Source organism: Podarcis filfolensis (assembly GCF_964270895.1).
Source record: "Podarcis filfolensis genome assembly, chromosome: 6".
NCBI classification, from domain to species: Eukaryota; Metazoa; Chordata; class Lepidosauria; order Squamata; family Lacertidae; genus Podarcis; species Podarcis filfolensis.
In genome coordinates this window covers 92,994,954-93,014,604 of record NC_139609.1, presented here as the reverse complement: position 1 = coordinate 93,014,604, position 19,651 = coordinate 92,994,954, and the positions used below count along the sequence as shown (strand labels likewise).

Below are 19,651 nucleotides of genomic sequence, written 5' to 3'. Positions count from 1 at the left end.
AAATAAATAAAAACATGTCTGTGTGTAATTTTATGCTCCCTCCTGCTTCTCTCTTGGAATATAGCAAAATATAACCCAGTGTTAGAAAAACAGAGTCAGAAGTGGGATGAGAGCCCAAGAGAAGTTGCTCCACTTGTCTTTTAGGAACCTGGCTGAGCAGTGAGTATTTTTTTCTCCTGAGCAGCATGGGCAATATGTGGTTATCCAGAGACTCCAACTCCCATCAGCCACAGCAAGTGTGGTCGGGGATGATGGGAGTTGTAGTCCATCCAGATCCGAAGAGTCCCAGGTTCTCCACCCTGACTCTTGAGCCTCAGCATTATGTTGAATGTTATTGACAAGAACACACATGATGATGCCAAAGCTTATCATATGCAATTGGGCTGGAGGGGGGAGAATAAAATGATGAATTGATTTCCCCCCTTTTATTCAATGTGTGTTGGCTGCTGCTAAGGTAAGAGCGAAGGGTTGTGGAAGCCGCCCAGATGATGATGATGATGATACATCATCATCATCAACAACAACAAACTGTTACTCAGAGTAGGACCATTGAAATCAATGGGTGCAAGTTAGCCATGGCCATTAATTTCAGTGTGTCTACTCGAAGGAACAGTTAGCTGACTGCAACCCTTAGAAATAAGATCTTCCATTGTCTAGATTGCGCAGAAAACCCCACAGTGGCTCAAAGCATCCCTAAAACTATTCTACACTGCCAGTACATTTTAAGCATTGCAACGCATTGTCTACACCAGGGGTCAGCAAACTTTTCCAGCAGGGGGCCGGTCCACTGTCCCTCAGACCTTGTTGGGGGCCGGACTATATTTTGAAAAAAAAAATATGAACGAATTCCTATGCCCCACAAATAACCCAGAGATGCTTTTTAAATAAAAGGACACATTCTACTCATGTAAAAACCCGCTGATTCCCGGACTGCCCGTGAGCCGGATTTAGAAGGCGATTGGGCCGGATCCGGCCCCCGGGCCTTAGTTTGCCTACCCATGGTCTATACACTGGCAGCAGCTCTCCAGGGTCTCTGGCAGGGACCCTCCCTAGCCTACCCGGAGATTTTGGGGAATGAACCTGGGACTTTTTGCCACGGAGCTATGGGCCAGGTAGCACAAGCTAGCCTGACTTCTCCTCCTGAGGTTGGAGCTGGAGAGGGGATTGTCTTCACAAGGACACTGTTTGGCACAATTTGCGGAAAAAGGGGGGAGAGGCACTGAATGCAGCAAAACAACAACAAACAACAACAACAACTGAGAGAGGAAAAAGTTCTGAACGTGTCTAAAATCTTTTGTTATTGCCCATGCTTGGCAAAGGGGGAAGCTGCAGTAAAATATATACTGTATTGGCCCAAATATAAGCCACACTTTTTTTTGCCAAATTCTGACTGTGAAAATAATAATAATAATAATAATAATAATAATAAAATTATTTATACCCCGCCCATCTGGTTGGGCTTCCCCAGCCACTCTGGGCGGCTTCCAACAAAATATTAAAATACAGTAATGCATCAAACATTAAAAGCTTCCCTAAACAGGGCTGCCTTCAGATGCCTTCTAAAAGTCTGGTAGTTGTTGTTGCGGCTTGTGTTTGGAGCTGAGTGCCGGCACCGGCTTGGGGAGCGGGGCACCAAGTGTCGCCCACACCCCGTTCAGGGCGCTAGGCAGGCTGCCCTCGCAAATAAGCCTTGAATTTTAAAGGTGCGGCTTATTTGTGGGTGTGGCTTACTCTCTCTCTCTCTCTCTGTGTGTGTGTGTGTATTTGCAGGGGATTGTCTCGGAGGAAAGGAGTTCTTTATTTTTCGGATCCACCTCATTTTTGTGATTGTAGGTTGTTTTAAACTTTTTCTAATACTGTGTTTTAATGTTGAAACCCGCCCTGGGACCTTAGGGTGAAGGGCAGGATAAGAAGAAGACGAAGAGGAGGAGGAAGAGGAAGAAGAGGAGGAGGAGGAAGAAGAAGAAGAAGAAGAAGAAGAAGAAGAAGAAGAAGAAGAGGAAGAGGAAGAGGAAGAGGAAGAAGAAGAAGAAGAAGAAGTGGGAAGGAGGAGGAGGAGGAGGAGGAGGAAGAAGAGGAAGAAGAAGAGGAGGAGGAGGAGGAGGATAAAGGAGAAGAGGAAGAAGAAGAGGAGGAGGAGGAGGAAGAGGAAGAAGAAGAGGAAGAAGAAGAAGAGGAGGAGGAGGAGGAAGAATAAGAAGAGGAAGAAGAAGAGGAGGAGGAGGAGGAAGAAGAAGAAGAAGAGGAAGAAGAAGAAGAGGAGGAGGAAGAGGAAGAAGAAGTTATTGTTTCCAAAATGCACTGGGCAACAATAATCGATTGCACTTGGGGAACTTTCTCTCCTGGGTGTCTTCTGGGACACGGAGGGTTCATGGGGCCATGACACGGTCCTTTGTGGGCACAATACCTCAACACTGGCCAGGTGACCATTCAAAGAGGGGCCCTCCCCACACTATGCTCCTGGGTACATCAGAGTCATGGCGGTCAGGACAAACTGGGATGGTGAATTGTGGAAAGTCGTGGTGGCTCAGCCCTGGTGAACCCCACCGAAAGACTAGTGAGCAAAGGAGAAACAAGATAGAAGCTGCAATTCCAGGCTGGGTCGGTTGCCTTTATTGGAACATGGGTATATACATGGTGACTATCTTTACATATGTGAAAAAGCGACCTATTCAAGCTTAGAGGCTCTACAGACGTCTGAGCAGCTACACTCCCCTTGGTTCAGCACAAGGCCAAGCGCTCATCGCCAAGAGCCCTGATTGTGGCAAAGGAAATGGGGACCTATTTCCGGAGGGCGGTTGCCCTAGAATCTCGCTGAAGCGGCAAAAGAGAGCAGACAGAGCGTTTAGCACTTGAGAACCCGTTTCAAAAGACAGGTCATACCAGGGGAATATTGGTCATTGGCTGTTAACAATGCAGATTTGATTTATCAGGGGCGGGGAACCTTTTTCAAGGGCTACACATTCCTTTCTGGGCAAGCTTCGGGGGCTGGTGTGGGCACATGCCAGCAGTGAGGCAGGACCAGAGGCCAAAATGGGTAAATTTCAGCTTTGTACGGTAGGCTCGTTCCTACACTCACCCCTCTTGGTTCTCCACCCAGGCCTGCAAAGAGGCATTCTTAAGAGTTAAAGGAGGCCACATTAAGTTTCTGGGGGCTGAGGTTCCCCACCCCTGGGTCCTGCATGGCTTTCCTGTAAGATTCCCAAGAACTAGAGGTTTTGCAAAGCGGAGAAGTTTCCATCTCTCCCTCACAACAGTTCCCAGCATTATTGGGCCATTGCAATGGCCGGCCCAGTCAGTTTCAGATGCAACATGCACACACGTGTGGAGGGCAGGGAGCTTATATTTATTTATTTCTCTCATTTATATATATATATTTTTATTTATATACCGCCCCATACTCAGAGGTCTTAGGGCTGTTCACAATTCGCATAACCTCCTTCGGATTTTGCACTTCTCCGAATTGTGCAGCGATGCCCTCAGCTCAGGAAAGAACCAAGAAGCACTGATAAAAAAATGTGCATGTCAGAAGAATATATGCGTTGGGTACATTGAGACGCCCTCACATATGTGGCGAAAATATACGTAGCCAAATATCGGATTAAATGCCAATTTTCATGTGGACTTTAAAAAAAAATAATCAGAAAGGAGAAAGGAAGGTGGAAGAGACATAGGCAATGAACACATTTGAAACTGATATGGACTTGGAAGTAGCCTTTTCTAACCATCCCTGTACAAAAGATATATGAACTTGAGCCCTTGGGCATATATATACCGTATTTTTTACTCCATAAGACACACCTGACCATAAGACACACCTAGTTTTTAGAGGAGGAAAACAAGAAAAAAAATATTCTGAACGAAACAGATGTATGATTTTTGTGGTTCATGCTGTGGCCACAGACATGTGATTTGATGGTGAGTTTGGGGTAGCCCAATGCAAAAATCCTGAGGATCCATGTGGATCCGTGCTTTGTAACCATGTTTTTGTGCCATTGCGGCCCCACGCAACAGTGGGTGCATGATTTTTTTGGTGCAGGCTGTAGCCATGGACATGCTATGCGATCTGATGGTGAATTTGGGGTGACCCAATGTAAAAATCCTGAGGATCCATGTGCTTTGACCTCCCAGGTAGCCTCCTTTATTGCTAGCATCCCTTATTTCCCTCTTGATCGCTTGCTGATCAGCAGCTTTGTTTCAACACCCACTTTCCTCTTTCAAAAAAAAAAAAAAAAAAGCATGATCTTTTAGCCCCGGGCAATTCAGCTTCAGGGACTACTCATTTGCTTCATAAGATGCACAGACTTTTTAGGAAGAAAAAAGTGTGTCTTATGGAGTGAAAAATACGGTGTATATATATTATGCCATTCACATGGTTTGGCAAAAGCCCCTCTCCCCTGGGAACGCTGAGAACTGTAGCTTTGTAGGGGAAGAAGAAAAACAATCTTTGGCACCTCAAGAAACTTCAGTCCTCAGAATTCTTCCCAGGAAGGCAAGGCAAGTTAAACCAATGCATAAAACCAACACAACATAAAATACAAACAAATGCAAATAAGTAGAAATGAGATTCTGGATAAACATCAGGAAGGACATTCTGACGATAAGAGCTGTGGAATGGACGACCACAAAATGTGCTGGGCTCCCCTTCACTAGAGGTTTTAAAACTGAGACTGGAGAGCCATCTCTCAGGGATTCTTTAGCTGAGATTTCTGCATTGCATGGGGTTGGTCTAGATGGTAAAGGTAAAGGTAAAGGACCCCTGGACGGTTAAGTCCAGTCAAAGGTGACTATGGGGTTGCGGCGCACATCTCGCTTTCAGGCCAAGGGAGCCGGCGATTGTCCACAGACAGCTTTCTGGGTCATGTGGCCAGCAGGACTAAACCGCTTCTGGTGCACGGAGGACTGTGACAAGTGCCAGAGTGCATGGAAATGCTATTTACCTTACCGCCGGAGCGGTACCTATTTATCTACTTGCACTGGCATGCTTTGGAACTGCTAGGTTGGCAGGAGCTGGGACAGAGCAACGGGAGTTCACTCGGTTGCGGGGATTCGAACCTTCTAATCGGCAAGCCCAAGAGGCTCAGTGGTTTAGACCACAGCTAACTCTACAATTCTATGATCCTATGAAGCGGTGCGGTTTAGACATGTCCTATGCGACGGGGTGGAATGAGGATGTTGTGAGTCCCACATTCATGGCTAATCATGCACAGGATTACATGTTTTGCACAGGGTTTAAATGGAAGGAATTCAGTCTCTACAGAGCACAGCAAACTCTGCAGGTCTGATGCTCAGTTATTTTGCTAACTAGGCACAGGACTGGACCGAAGGATAGATCTTCAGCACCAAAAGGTTTTTGAACTGAAAAGCATGTCTCTAACAAGAGATGACTAATCTCAGGTCCAGCGTTCCGCCAACCGGTATCTCCCATCCCAGGCATAATGATCTAGCAAGCCTTTACCACTCTGGTGCCCTCCAGATGTTTTGAATGACAGTTCACCTCAGCAAGCAGAGTTGTGCACCAGTTTGACAAAGTCCACGCACATTGATTTGAAAGGCAGAACTGCAAATTGGAGAGAGAATCCCATCTTTGCTGATCAGGACCTCTCTGACCACGGTGCAGATCTGTCAGTTAAGTTACTGGCCAGCTGTTTGTACTTCCTGAATGTTTAGCCACGATCGTTTCTTTTTAAAAGTACCCAAAACTTTTAACAATTCACCGTTTTCAAAAATTGCATTTTGACCGCGCAGCCTTACACACAACTGTTGAGAGGTCCTATTGCAGCCTAAAATGCACATTTAAATGCAATATATATTTGGAGATCTCGAAGATTGATGGGAAAAGATGGAATGGAACAGACTTTTGGGTGAACACATGCAAAAATAACATGGAGCTGAAACAGATTTGCCCATCCCTAACTATGAGGTTTTTGGTTTTTTGTCTTAAGTCATGGATAATAATCCATGAAGTTTATTGAACAGCAATAGTTTTTCTAAGTTGGAGCTGTCCAGAGATTTGGTCTCTGTCTGGCTTCCATCCATAATCTCCTCCCCTTATACTGCCTTGTCCTATGTGGGGTTTCAAGGCTTTCTGATATAGACCTCACCCGTTTCATCTTCCAGAATCTCTTCAATCCGGCTTCTCTGTAAAGCAAAGCAAAGCAAACAGTGTGCAGATGGTCTCGGTTTGCATTGTTTATTAACAACAGTAACAGAAGCAATCCCATGTCCATTTCAGTTGAAGCAGTCACCGGTTAAGAAATTATCTCAAGTCCACCCTGCGGATTGTGAACTGAATTTGTAATGTAAAAGATTCTCAATGTTTGTTTTAATGTCTTGTAAATGACAGCACGCAAGAATTCACATCTGTACATGTATTTGTCTTGGAAGACAAATAAATTTGGTAACTGTTTTTAAGATACAGTGGTACCTTAGTTCTCAAAAGCCTTGGTTCTCAAACGCCGAAAACCCAGAAGTAGTGTTCTGGTTTTCGAATGTTTTTCAGAAGCCAAATGTCCGATGCGATGTCGGGTATTGTTTTCAGGGCACCTGCAAAAATCAGAAGCTGCATCTTGGTTTTCGAACATTTCGGAAGTCATACAGACTTCCGGAACAGATTAAGTTTGGTGCTTTTGTTTTTGCTATTTATTTTGCGTTTTGGTTTTTGAGGACTTTTCGGTTAATTTGTTTTTATGACTGTGTGGGTAATCATTTTTGTCATCTACAATACTGTCTCATTTATTTTATAGCACAGTACATTGATTATTGCTTTCATTTTATGGATTAATGCTCTTGTTCGATAGTAAAATTCATGTTAAATTGCTCTTTTAGGGGTTGTTTTTAAAAGTCTGGAATGGATTAATCCGTTTTGCATTACATTCTATGGGAAAGCACGTCTTGGTTTTAGAACGGACTTCCAGAATGGATTAAGTTTCAGAACAAAAGTACCACTGTACTCAGTAAAGTTTGCGAAGAAGAAGAAGAGGAGGAGGAGGAAGATCGGGCAAATTCATGAAGGAGAAGGCTATTTATTAGCTGTGGTCTGACCCAGCTGGCTCCCTTAATGTTCTTAACTATAATGGATCCAGCCACAGTGAGTTAGCTGAATGCTTTTAAAGAACCACTGAAGATGATGGCCATCACTTCATCTTCCCAGTGATACGGAAGGGGGGGGGGACATGTCTACTTCACCTTCTTCTTCGCTACAATATATCAATTTATTTCCAATTGTCAATGTCAAAAGGGACTAAAATCTATAAAATTCATAGAAAATCAACGTGCCAATTTGCTCAATTTCTCTAGGTCTCCATCACACCTCCCCTGTCCTCCATAATCCCTCAAGCAAGGTGTCAAGACCCTAATCCTGTCAAATCACTCTGCCAAGCCTTTCCTCCAGGAAATGCCAGTACATGGACCATTGTCTTCTCATCAGGATGTGCTTATCTGCGCATATCTCCAGCTCTGCATATTCCCCCCTCCCTCCTCCATATGTTAATCCTGTGTAACCCAACCTCTTCTTAATGTATTCATGATGTAATCTGTGTAACCCAACCTCTCTTTAATGTATTCATGATGTAACTGGGATGTATTTTGCACTGTATTCTGGGACATGGAGGGAAGTTTCAAAAGTTTATGTCACCCCTTTCTCGCTGTTCAATCTCGCCTTGAACCTGTTGCGCAATAAACTTGGATCTTCTGCAGCTTGCTCCTGTCTCCGGCTGAGCTCCTTTTTCCTCCGCAGGGACCCGCGGACTTAGTCCGACGAGCTGGGTGGCAGAGCAGCCTCGCACCCAGATTTTTACCGTAACACCAGGAAATGGTCCACCATATGAATCAGGGGCGCCATCTAGGGGCGGCCACGAGCGTTCTAGAACCCCCCCCCCCAAAATTAATGGAGGGGGCCGGGCCTCGTCGATATTCTGCGGTGACATGTGTCTGTGGAGGGAGCTGCGCAGCCCCACATTTCTAAGCGTCCTTCTTTCTTCATGGGCCCCCTTTTCAGAACCGGGAAATGGAGAGCTATGTCAGTGGGAAGGAACTATTTGCCAGACAGTTTGTGCGTTCAACATACCTGGACTGTGTTCATGCAGTCTGCTAGTTTTCTAAGGTTCTTCCTGGGTGGGAGGAAGACCTCGAGCCTCACAGCACCTTTAGCGTTCCTCTGGAAGGAGATCAGGAAGTTGATCTCTTGTGCCTGGAGTCGAAAGAGAATGAAAAGAATGAAGGACTGAAGCTGCTTTGGACTGAACCAGACCTTTGGTCCAGTGCCGGCTACTCTAATGGCAGCACTCTCTCCCAGTCCTGAGACCTGAGTGCCAAACAAGGTGGAACTCTTAATTCAAAGTATATACACAAAGTATCAAATGTGGTGACAGTAATAATAATACAACAAAACAACAACACCACAAACTGGCTTATAAGTACAGTATAAAACCAAATTTACTAGAATAATAGCTAGAATAGAAATAGACTTGTAACCATTCAAACAACAAACATACTAAGGTGCCATGTGCAAGATAAAGCCTGGAGATACTGTAAACATGGAGTGGATAAATGTACAACTCTATCTTAACAAGTTAAAGATAAAGGTAAAGGGACCCCTGACCATTAGGTCCAGTTGTGGCCGACTCTGGGGTTGCAGCACTCATCTTGCTTTACTGGCCAAGGGAGCCGGCGTACAGCTTCCGGATCATGTGGCCAGCATGACTAAGCCGCTTCTGGCGAACCAGAGCAGCGCACGGAAACGCCGTTTACCTTCCCGCTGGAGCGGTACCTATTTATCTACTTGCACTTTGATGTGCTTTCGAACTGCTAGGTTGGCAGGAGCAGGGACCGAGGAACGGGAGCTCACCCCGACGCGGGGATTTGAACCGCCGACCTTCTGATCGGCAAGTCCTAGGCTCTGTGGTTCAACCCACAGCGCCACCCGCGTCCCGTCTTAACAAGTTACATGCGCAGTAAACATTATACAGGCTGGATAAATGAACCGTTCAACAAGTAGCGTAAGTCCAATCACAGAACGGCAACCCCGTGCCGCCACAATGGCAAGGGTAGCACACTGGAGAATGTGAAAAAGTTTTTCAAAGCTGTTTTTCAAAGATTGAACTGGATGAGATGTTCTTCAATGGGTCTTGAGTTGGAAACACAAAGCCGTATGCATGGATCAATCACAGGAAGGAAAATCAAAGCCACCGCCCTGGTGAGAATAACGCAAGTGGGCAAAAGGAGATCTGTTATCCGGATATATTGCAGGTTTCGCTACACGTTTCATCAGTCCGAAAAGCCAATCATACAAAACGGTTTGCTCAGGATAAAGAAAGTATTTGCACTTAATAATAATAATAATAATAATAATAATAATAATAATAATTTATTATTTATACCCCGCCCATCTGGCTGGGCCTCCCCAGCCACTCTGGGCGGCTTCCATAGAAACCAAAAATACACTAAAATATCACACGTTAAAAACTTCCCTGAACAGGGCTGCCTTAAGATGTCTTCTGAATGTCAGGTAGTTGTTTATCGCTTTGACATCTGCTGGAAGGGCGTTCCACAGGGCGGGCGCCACTACCGAGAAGGCCCTCTGCCTGGTTCCCTGTAGCTTTGCTTCTCGCAATGAGGGAACCGCCAGAAGGCCCTCGGCGCTGGACCTCAGGGTCCGGGCAGAATGATGGGGGTGGAGACGCTCCTTCAGGTATACTGGACCGAGGCCGTTTAGGGCTTTAAAGGTCAGCACCAACACTTTGAATTGTGCTCGGAAACGTACTGGGAGCCAATGTAGGTCTTTCAAGACCGGTGTTATATGGTCTCAGCGGCCGCCCCCAGTCACCAGTCTAGCTGCCGCATTCTGGATTAGTTGTAGTTTCCGGGTCACCTTCAAAGGTAGCCCCACGTAGAGTGCATTGCAGTAGTCCAAGTGGGAGATAACCAGAGCATGCACCACTCTGGCGAGACAGTCCGCAGGCAGATAGGATAAAGAAAGTATTTGCACTTAATTTATTTATTATTAATGTTGCAATACATATATGAAATCTTTACATATTGATACATATACGTTATATTCATAAATTCACATTTTCACATTTCATTATGTACCAACATTTATCCATTTCTCATTTCTTGCCCTGTGTCTTCCCTCCACCCGTGCATGACTTCCTTGTTATTATTTTGTAACTTTATTATTGAGATTGTAATTTTGTATCTTAATAATTAAACATTCAATCTTATATATCTGCTTAACTTAACTTAACTTTGTGAAATCAGTCTATACATAACAATAAATTCTTGCTGGAGCATCTTTTGTTCATGTATTCTTCTACACATTTCCATTCCTGTTTGAGATTTTGATTGGATTGCATTCTAATTGTTGCCGCCATTTTTGCTAAATCAATCATTTCAAAAAAAATTATTTTGCCAATCTTTCAATGTTGGTACTTCTTCTGATTTCCAATTTTTTGCAATCAATAACCTTCCGGCAGCTGTTGCATATAAAAAGATTCTCTTCATGTCTTTTGGGATGTCATTTTTAATAATTCCTAAAAGGAATGTTTCCGGCATCTTACCTATTGTTGTTTTAAACATATTTTCAGTTCCTCATGTATATTTTCCCAAAATTTCTTAATTTTATCACATCCCCACCATACATGATATAAGGATCCCTCTGATACCTTACATCTCCAACACAGATTTGATGTTAGTTTATAAATTTTAGTCAGTTTTACAGGGGTTAAGTAATAGAATACATATTGCAATGTGATTTACATGAATATATGCCCTTTGCTGAACACTTTACCCCAGGGTGTGCAGTTTTTGACACACTCTTTCGATGGAGAAAAGCATTGCAAAATTGGGAGAAGTGCACATTCTGAAGGATGGCTGTGCTTTTTGTGCTCCTGTTGCTACAGAAAGTGCAAATGAGGTTTGTCTTTAAATGCAAATTTCTCTCCCCCCCCCCGCCCCTCTTCACAGCTAACTTGAACCCAAACTGATTTCATTGGGCTCCAGTGTCCCAAACACTCGTCTGTTGGGGCCTCAGCCCTGTCACATCCATTTGCCTAAATCTAACCATCACCCCAGGCACAAACCCTGAAAAGCCACTGGATTTGTTTGGGAGATGCATCTCTGAGTACATATTGCGCTGCTTGTTGCCAAGTTTTTGGGAGCCTGCAAAGGGCCGGTCGTTGTTTATTGCCAGTTAAAGACCCCCAAGAGAGACGCTTTGTTTCACTGGCCAGAATAGCCCCAGCCTTGGAAGGACAGAAAAGGCTTTGTTTTGACAGTAGCAGCAGCAGCAGCGGCTGCAAAGTCCTGTTCCAAGATGCTAACTATAGCATATTTTATGGCAAGAGCTGTAAATAACAAGCCCAGAGTTACAGCAGGGGCCAAGTTATGACATCATGTTGTTTGGGATTATAGAGCGAACGAGCAAGAGAGAGAAAATACCTTCCATGGAGGCGGTCTGGTCTAAAATAAGCAACTTTTCCAGAACTAGCTTTCTCACGGGGATTACACAGGGAAAGTTGGAGGGGCATTGATACTGCGTTGGCAGGTTATTCCAATAGGTCTCGATGGAGCTTTCCCAGGGTTTGCATTTAGGAATGGCATGCAATAACACTTCCCAACCCCTAAATAACTAAATCTGTGCATGGACCAGGAATTCTGGGCTGTTTCTGCCACACCCCCTTGCTGTCTCTGGGTATGTCCCCATGAATGGTGCTTCCATTTCCCAAACTCTTTGTGACTCTCAGGATGAAGTAGATGCCCCTATAGTGAGATGAAAACGAGTGTTGGAGGCTAGAGGCCACAGGGCAAGCAGGATCAGCCAAATATATTTTCTTGCTGGAAGTCGAGTGGTAAACATCCTCACCCTACTGAAGTTAGGGTGCACAGTACTTTTTGATACTACGTGCCGATTTAGACCTGGGATACTGCAGTTCAAATCCCCACTCAGCCATGAAGCTCATTGGATGACCTTGGGCCAGTCGCTCACACTCAATCTGTCAGGTGTGCATGCAGGAGCCAGGCCCTGTGACCAATAGGACTTTGCAGGACTGGGGCCTTCCTAAGTTTGTTCTGAAGAAGCAAGGCGCGGCCGCACAGGTGAGGCCAATTGGTAACTCACAGCACCTGGTGGCAAGAGCTGGGAAGGGATATAAGGTCAGCATTTCCCTTCGGTTCTTTGCCACAGCAACACGCTTCCTGCCTTGCTGCGTTTGGCTTCTTGCTTCCTGATCCTTGAACCTAGGCTTCTTGACTCCTTGCTTCTTGATCTCGGACCCCTGACTTGGGACTCCTTGCTTCTTGATCTCGGACCCCTGACTTTGTGACTCCTTGCTTCTTGATCCTTGGACCCCTGACTTCTTGACTCCTGGCTCTCTGACCCTCGGACTCTTGGCTTCCTGACTCCTGGCTTCTGAAGCCCCGTTCCTGCTTCCACCCCGCCATCTTGCCCCCGCTCCTGACGTCCCCTGCCGGGACTTCGATTGCCCATGAACCGGACCGTGACGCAATCTAAGCTAGCCCATAGGGCTGAGAGAATGGAGAAATATGGTTTCCTCTTGGTTAGTCAGACTCCAGCTCTCCTCCTCATCTAGCCCATCCCTGACATCTCTCCCCCCTCCCCAAACCCCATACAAACTCACTCTCAGATTCTGGTACTGGAGCCTCGTGTTCCGGAGGCGGTTCCGAGCCTCGGTGGCCTTTAGGACCCCAATGAGGTTCTTCTGTTCCGCCACCTTTTCCTCTTCCGGCACCAAATTCCTGTCCTTCATGAAGACGGCAGCCAGCATCTCTTTCACCTTGGGCTGACTGGGGTCAGCGAAGGCCAAGTAGCGCGCCATCTGCGCCGGAGTCATCTTGTTCGTTTCGCTGGCGCTCGAACGCTTCTGGTGTCGCACGGTGAACTTATTTCTCTGGAGAGCTCCACCTTTGGACATCTTTGCTTATCTCGCCGACTTAGATTGGATTGATGCTTGGCAGGAGGGCTATGGAAGAGAGGAAGACCGAACAGCTTGACCATGGGAATAATAATAATACACTTTTTTTATACCCCGCCCTCTCCGGCCAGAGCCGGGCTCAGGGCGGCTAACACCAGTAAAATTACAGTAAAATCATAATAGGGGGAAAAAACACCAATTTAAAATACAGGTTAAAATGCAATTTAAAATGCAGCCTCATTTTAAAAGTAGCCCATAGATCAAAACCATAAGGGGAGGGAAGCATAAGGGCCAGACTGAGTCCAAACCAAAGGCCAGGCAGAACAGCTCTGTCTTGCAGGCCCTGCGGAAAGATGTCAAGTCCCGCAGGGCCCTAGTCTCTTGTGACAGCGTTCCACCAAGTCGGGGCCAGTACTGAAAAGGCCCTGGCCTTAGTTGCGACCAATTTAACCACCTTGTGACCTGGGACCTCCAAAATGTTGTCATTTGTGGATCTTAAGGTCCTCCGCGGGGCACACCAGGAGAGGCGGTCCTGTAGGTACGTGGGTTCTAGGCCTCATAGGGCTTTAAAGGTTAAAACCAGCACCTTAAACCTGACCCTGTACTCCACTGGGAGCCAGTGCAGTTGGTAAAGCACTGGATGAATGTGATCCCATGGCAACGACCCTGTAAGGAGCCTCGCTGCGGCATTCTGCACCCGCTGGAGTTTCTGGGTCAGCTTCAAGGGCAGCCCCGCGTAGAGCGAGTTACAATAACACAAGGCTATTTAAAACGCTGAAATAACACTTGAAATGCATTATGCTTTCCAACTCTGTACATCAGGGGTGTCTAATGCCCAGTTCAGGGGCCTGACCAAGCCCCCCTCACTACTTCCCCCTGCCCACTTTTGCTTCCCAATTCTGAGTTCCCCACCGCTCAGGTAACAGCAGAAAGACGGATGCCTAGGGCTGCCTGCTTTTCATTGGGCCCTGCAGCCACCAGCAGTTGATGTTTCTCATGGCGTGGAAGCAAACAGTACCCCCTGCTAACAGTTTCAGATCAAGCCAAACAGCAAAAAAAGAGGCTTGAGGGTCTGGCTGAAAAGCTGGCCATCCTAAAACCACGCTGTGCGTGTTTGTTTTCCACAACAGATATACGAAGGGAAGAGAAGAGAAAACGAAAATAGAAAGACGTGTCAAAAGAGGAAAACGCTCCCCATAGCCAGGGTCTCCTGAGCCTGCTAGCAAGAAATTGCACAGGATGTTTCAGATAAGAAAGAGGAAGCGGTTTCATGGGTGATACCAGAGCCTTTTAACTAGAATTTCAGCCACAAGCTAGAAGCGGACAACTCCTCAGTGCCAAGTCAGCGCCTTTGGCATTTTCTGCCTGGCTTCTGACGAACCACGTCTCGTCCAGCAAGCATTTTTTGGGCTGGAAGGCGTGATGGCTCACAGCCGGAACTCGCAGATGGACACAGGCTTAGATTTGCTGCAGAGGGTGTTGCTCTTACAAAACCCTGTCCAAGAATGGAAACATTTTTTTAAAAAGTATTGCTGGAACATTTGGATGGGAGAAGCCAGCCATGGAGAGCCTCTTGTGCAGATCACAGAATTAGAAGGTCCAGAATGTGATTCTGTCTGCTCCATGCAGGTTCTTGCATGGGCCAGGTAACCACCAGGCTCTGAGACCTGCGTTGCCCATCAGCTACATGACACCTGATTGCGTCGTTTGGGTCCCCACGCTGATGCTCCCCACATGCCCCATGGCACATTCCTGCTGGCCGCTTGGAGGGGCACCATTGGCAAAGGCAACCTTAGCTTCCAGCGCTTACTCCCCCAAAGGAAATAAATCCTGTTATCTTGTTCTGTTAAATGCATCATCCTACCTGCCACTTATGGGACGCGGGTGGCGCTGTGGGTTAAACCACAGAGCCTAGGACTTGCTGATAAGAAAGTCAGCGGTTCGAATCCCCACGACGGAGTGAGCTCCCGTTGCTCGGTCCCTGCTCCTGCCCACCTAGCATTTCGAAAGCATGCCAGTGCAAGTAGATAAATAGGTACCACTCCGGCGGGAAGGTAAACGGCGTTTCCATGTGCTGCTCTGGTTCACCAGAAGCGGCTTTGTCATGCTGGCCACATGACTCAGAAGCTGTACGCCGGCTCCCTCGGCCAATAAAGCGAGATGAGCGCTGCAACCCCAGAGTCAGTCACGACTGGACCTAATGGTCACGGGTCCCTTTACCTTTACCTTTACCTGCCACTTGTCCAGCGCTTTCCTTAAGCACCACCTTGCTCATTAATCCTCACCCCAGCTCTGGAAGGTAGGCCTTTACTACATTTAAGGCTGGGCAAATATTGCTATTAAACACTCACACACCCCTTTGTAATGACACTTACCTTTGCGGAAAGTCAATGGTGAGTGTGTGTGGTGGTGTTGTTTTTAAAAAGCCACTTCCTTGAGAACAAAACTTCAGTCTCGGTTAGCCGGTCTTTAGATACAATGCAAGACAATAGTTTCCCTGTTGGTCAAAAAGAGAAAAGCGCCAGGTCATGCCTTGCTTTCCAGAGTGCACCATGGGAAAAGTGGACAGGACAGGACAGGTTACCTGTGACCTTGATGGTAAATTTCCTAGTTGTGGTTGGTGCCAGCTATTGGCGAGGTCCAGCACTAGCCCCCAGGAGCTCCTGCCAGCCTGACCCAGTGTCAGGAGCTGGAATCAAGCTCAGGTCAGCAATAAAAATACCAGGGTCTCAAAGAAACTAAAGTAGCGCAGGTCTAGTGATCCCTGCTCAGCGCTTGAGGGCCCCAGTCCTGCCACTCACCACCTGGCCTAGGGCGGGACCTGATGGGCTCTATAAAGGACTGCTGCCACTGCTGTCGCTGGGCAGAGAGGGCTCCATTTTGCTTTGTTTTTTTGTTTAAACTGCTGTTTAACCTATGTCATTTTAAACATTGATAATAATGCTGTATTCTTAGTTTTAGATTTCGATTTATGTGGAAATTGTTTTCCATATGGTTGTGTATTTTTTTGATGTGCTTTATTTATTGTTTATGACTTTTGTAATTATGCAAATCTTGTCATGCTGTAAGCCGCTTTGAGCACTGTTTTTTTAACTGTGGAAAGGCGGCATACAAATAAAAAATGATGATGATCCTAGCAACTCTTCCCAGTAGGTCTTGGTCTAGCAAGGCAGTTGTGAGTGTTAGGATATAGTTCCATTCCACCTTAAAAGGAACAGGCATGACTGTTGTGTGTCACATGCCTGTTTACTTCCAGCACAGGCTTGCTGGGTACTTCCATTTGTATATTGCTTTTGCTATTGCTGTTTTGCTTGGACATGAAGGGAAGCAGACATGTTCTTCCATTGTCCTGCTGCTGAATAAATGCTGTAAATATGCTTACACATGTCTCTGTCTGCTACTTCTGCTGCAAAGAGTTTTTTCTCTGCTGGCTTGCGTGCTTAAGCCTCTGAAGGCTTCTGAGGCTTGAGTAGCAGTTTTGATGGTGTTCTGAGAACCAGAGTTTCGCCCGGCCGCTGGCCGATGGCTGGAGCTAGTTGGGGGCCTGCCAGACGCCCCCATCTCTTGGCAGCATCCCAACAGCGAGGGCTGAAGATCCCTGCGTTCCACCACTCTCTAAGGCTCTTCCTCTTCCAGGCTTTCCCCAAGCAATCTCAGACTGCACCTGCACACAACTAATCTCTGCTCTGCTCTTTTCATTTCTCTGCATGTCCTAGAAGACCAGTGGGGGGGGGGGAGCTGGTTGTAACAGGGGACAGCGACAACACCCTGGCTTCTTCAGCAGCCTGCCCCTCTGTCTCCTGGCCCCATCCCTCTCCAGCCTCTGCTTCAGCCTTGAAGTTTGAACTGCCATCTGCCACAACCTCTTCCTGCTCACGAAACCCTGTGGCCTCTTCAGCTTCCGATGCCTCCTCCCTGAAGTATTCTCCCTCCGACCACTTGCCATCCTCCCACCAACAACCCCCTGGTTCTGAACCTTCTTCCCTTGGGGATTCCCCAGCTGGTGTCTCTCATCACTCATCTATCTCCAGCCAGTCTGTGACACCCAGCTGCGACACCTCTCCGCACCTCTCTGTCAGCCCCTTGGACATTCATTTTAGGAGCGGGTGAGTGGCAGTGCTATTTTTCAATAGGAGCAAAGCTCAGCTCCCATACTTGGTGGCTGCTAGCCTTCTTAATTTACTATTACTATTATTATTAATTTATTTATACCCCGCCCATCTGGCTGGGCTTCCCCAGCCACTCTGGGCGGCTTCCAAAAAAATATTAAAATACTGTAATACATCAAACATTAAAAGCTTCCCTAAACAGGGCTGCCTTCAGATGTCTTCTAAAAGTCTGGTAGTTGTTGTTCTCTTTGACATCTGGTGGGAGGGCGTTCCACAGGGAGGGCGCCACTACCGAGAAGGCCCTCTGCCTGGTTCCCTGTAACTTTGCTTCTCGCAGTGAGGGAACCACCAGAAGGCCCTCGGTGCTGGACCTCAGTGTCTGGGTAGAATTCAATGCTCCAGCCTATACAGTAATGAAATCTATAAAACTCGGCCTCGTAGACCTTATGGATTTAAAAGTCGGGGCATTGCATTTTGCTTAAATTAAGATGGCGGGCAGCCGCCATGGATGGGAGCTGACTTTGTCTCCCATTCAAATGAAGCAATGTGATTTGCCCACCATTAAAATCCCATTGGGAGGCTTTGGAGGTTGAGTGGCAGGTGTAGTGTTGTGATTATAGGGTGGGACTAGGACCTGGGAGATCAGGGTTTGAATCCATGAAACTGGCCCTGTTCCTGTATGTCACTGCCAAGCAGTGCTTGAGCCAAAATAATAAGCCAGTGAAGAGGCCCAAACTACACACACAACATACTCTCAGTTAAACTCCATAATTGCTCTATTATTGCTCCATTGGTGCTGGAGGAGACCCTTGAGAGTCCCATGGACTGCAAGAAGATCAAACCTATCCATTCTGAAGGAAATCAGCCCTGAGTGCTCACTGGAAGGACAGATCCTGAAGCTGAGGCTCCAATACTTTGGCCACCTCATGAGAAGAGAAGACTCCCTGGAAAAGACCCTGATGTTGGGAAAGATGGAGGGCACAAGGAGAAGGGGACGACAGAGGATGAGATGGTTGGATAGTGATCTCGAAGCTCCTAACATGAGTTTGACCAAACTGCGGGAGGCAGTGGAAAACAGGAGTGCCTGGCGTGCTCTGGTCCATGGGGCCACGAAGAGTTGGACACAACTAAATGACTAAACAACAACATATTCCATGTTCTTTGCATCCCAACATTCTCTCTCTCATATATATAGTATTAAATTTTGTTTTGCAATTTAAAATACTCAGTTAAACATCCTTAAGATATCAATGACTTCCCTTCTTCTCTATCCATGGTTCATTTTGCATACCATAAATCACTGCATATTTTACATAAACTAAACCATTCTGTATTCCATTATTGCATCCATCAAAACTTATTTACACTGTTGAATTTATCTTAATGCTGCCAACGTTTCCAAGTGTACACAATTTCCCCCCATATATTCAATAAACGTTTCCCAGTCTTCTCTAAATGTATGTTCTTTTTGTTCTCTTATTCTATATGTTAATTGACATATTCTATATGTTAATTGTGCAGTCTGCAATCTGTGCATATTCTGTCAGCTTAAGTTGCCATTCTTCTTTGGTTGGGACCTCACTCGTTTTCCATTTTTGGGCTAACAAAACACGGGCCGCAGCAGTGGCATACATAAATAACCTGTTTTGACACCTGGGGATTTCCGTCTGAATTATCCCCAACCAAAAGGATGGGCAAATCTGTCCCATTTTGCTTTCTCTCAGTTTCTCATTTTTACACTCTTAAGATCTGTTCTCCCCATGTGTGATTTTTAAAAAAAGTCCCTTGAAAAGTCCCTTGAAAATTCATCAGAGTTTTCTCCTGCTACACATGTCACACCATTCTACCCAATATACACATTTCTGCAAAGCAATCTTCCCTAATATTTTATATTTCTTTCACTAATATATGCATTTTAAGGCACACTTTACCCTGGACAGTATACATGCACACATCATTTGGCCTTGCAAAATTCCGAGGAACACGGATTTTGAAGGAAAGCTGGGTCTTAGTTTGCATAGTTTTGGTCAGTGAGGATGTAGGCTGATTTGCCTTTAAAATGAAAACTGTGTCAAAATTCTTCCCCTTCCCGTGCAGAGGCAAATACATCCACGAGGGAAAGGACAGGAGTGGGGTGGTGATATAGGGGTGAAACAGAAGGTCCCAGGCTCCCCCTTACCCTAAAAACCCCACTTTTCAGTTTCTCCCACTACGTGATCCTTCTCTCACCTGCCAAGTCAACATCCTCTCCTGCAGCTCTCAGGGCCTTGTACTGGTCTGCCCTTTTGGTCCAGGCCTCCAGTGTACAAACGTCTCCATGGTAACCTAGTTGCCAGGCAACTCAGACAATGGCAAGGAGGCTCCCAGTCGGCCCAGCCTTCACACACATGCACTGACCAGCAAGCCGGCTGCTTTCCAGCCTGCTGAACTGAAACTTAGAGAGGGAAATGGTGAGTTAAAGAAAATGTTTAAAAACATTTTTGTTAAAAAACAACCCCAGAAGGATTTTAATTGGGTATAGTGGGTAAAAAGATACGGAGACAAGATAAAGTTTTTTTGTTCTTATATGCAACAACTGCGGCAAGAATTTTGTTAGCCCAGAGATGGAAA

The 19,651-nt window shown here is 46.2% G+C and overlaps 1 protein-coding gene across 2 annotated transcripts; it reads right to left on the bottom strand.

Moving 5' to 3' along the window:
• Nucleotides 1-2,597: 2,597 nt before the first annotated feature.
• Nucleotides 2,598-19,408, bottom strand: LKAAEAR1 (LKAAEAR motif containing 1). Of its 2 annotated transcripts, XM_083619263.1 has the most exons (6): nt 19,271-19,408; nt 15,308-15,429; nt 12,639-12,980; nt 8,069-8,191; nt 6,105-6,141; nt 2,598-2,814 (listed from the first exon to the last, which is right to left on the bottom strand). In XM_083619263.1, exons 3-6 carry the CDS (start codon nt 12,930-12,932, stop codon nt 2,804-2,806), a joined length of 465 nt encoding a protein of 154 aa, XP_083475389.1. In that variant the 5' UTR covers nt 12,933-12,980; nt 15,308-15,429; nt 19,271-19,408; the 3' UTR covers nt 2,598-2,803. The 2 variants fall into 2 exon arrangements, with proteins under 2 accessions (XP_083475389.1, XP_083475388.1); XM_083619262.1 differs by lacking the exon at nt 2,598-2,814 and having other exon boundaries at nt 5,922-6,141.
• Between the last annotated feature and the right edge of the window lie 243 nt (nt 19,409-19,651).

Excerpts from the sequence above, each read along its gene's own strand:
- LKAAEAR1 (XM_083619262.1), bottom strand. The coding sequence starts at position 12,932 with ATGTCCAAAGGTGGAGCTCTCCAGAGAAATAAGTTCACCGTGCGACAC. Across the intron at positions 8,192-12,638 it reads TCCAGTACCAGAATCTGAGA|GCACAAGAGATCAACTTCCT; the intron begins GTGAGTTTGTAT and ends TTTCGACTCCAG. Across the intron at positions 6,142-8,068 it reads ACTGCATGAACACAGTCCAG|AGAAGCCGGATTGAAGAGAT; the intron begins GTATGTTGAACG and ends TTTGCTTTACAG.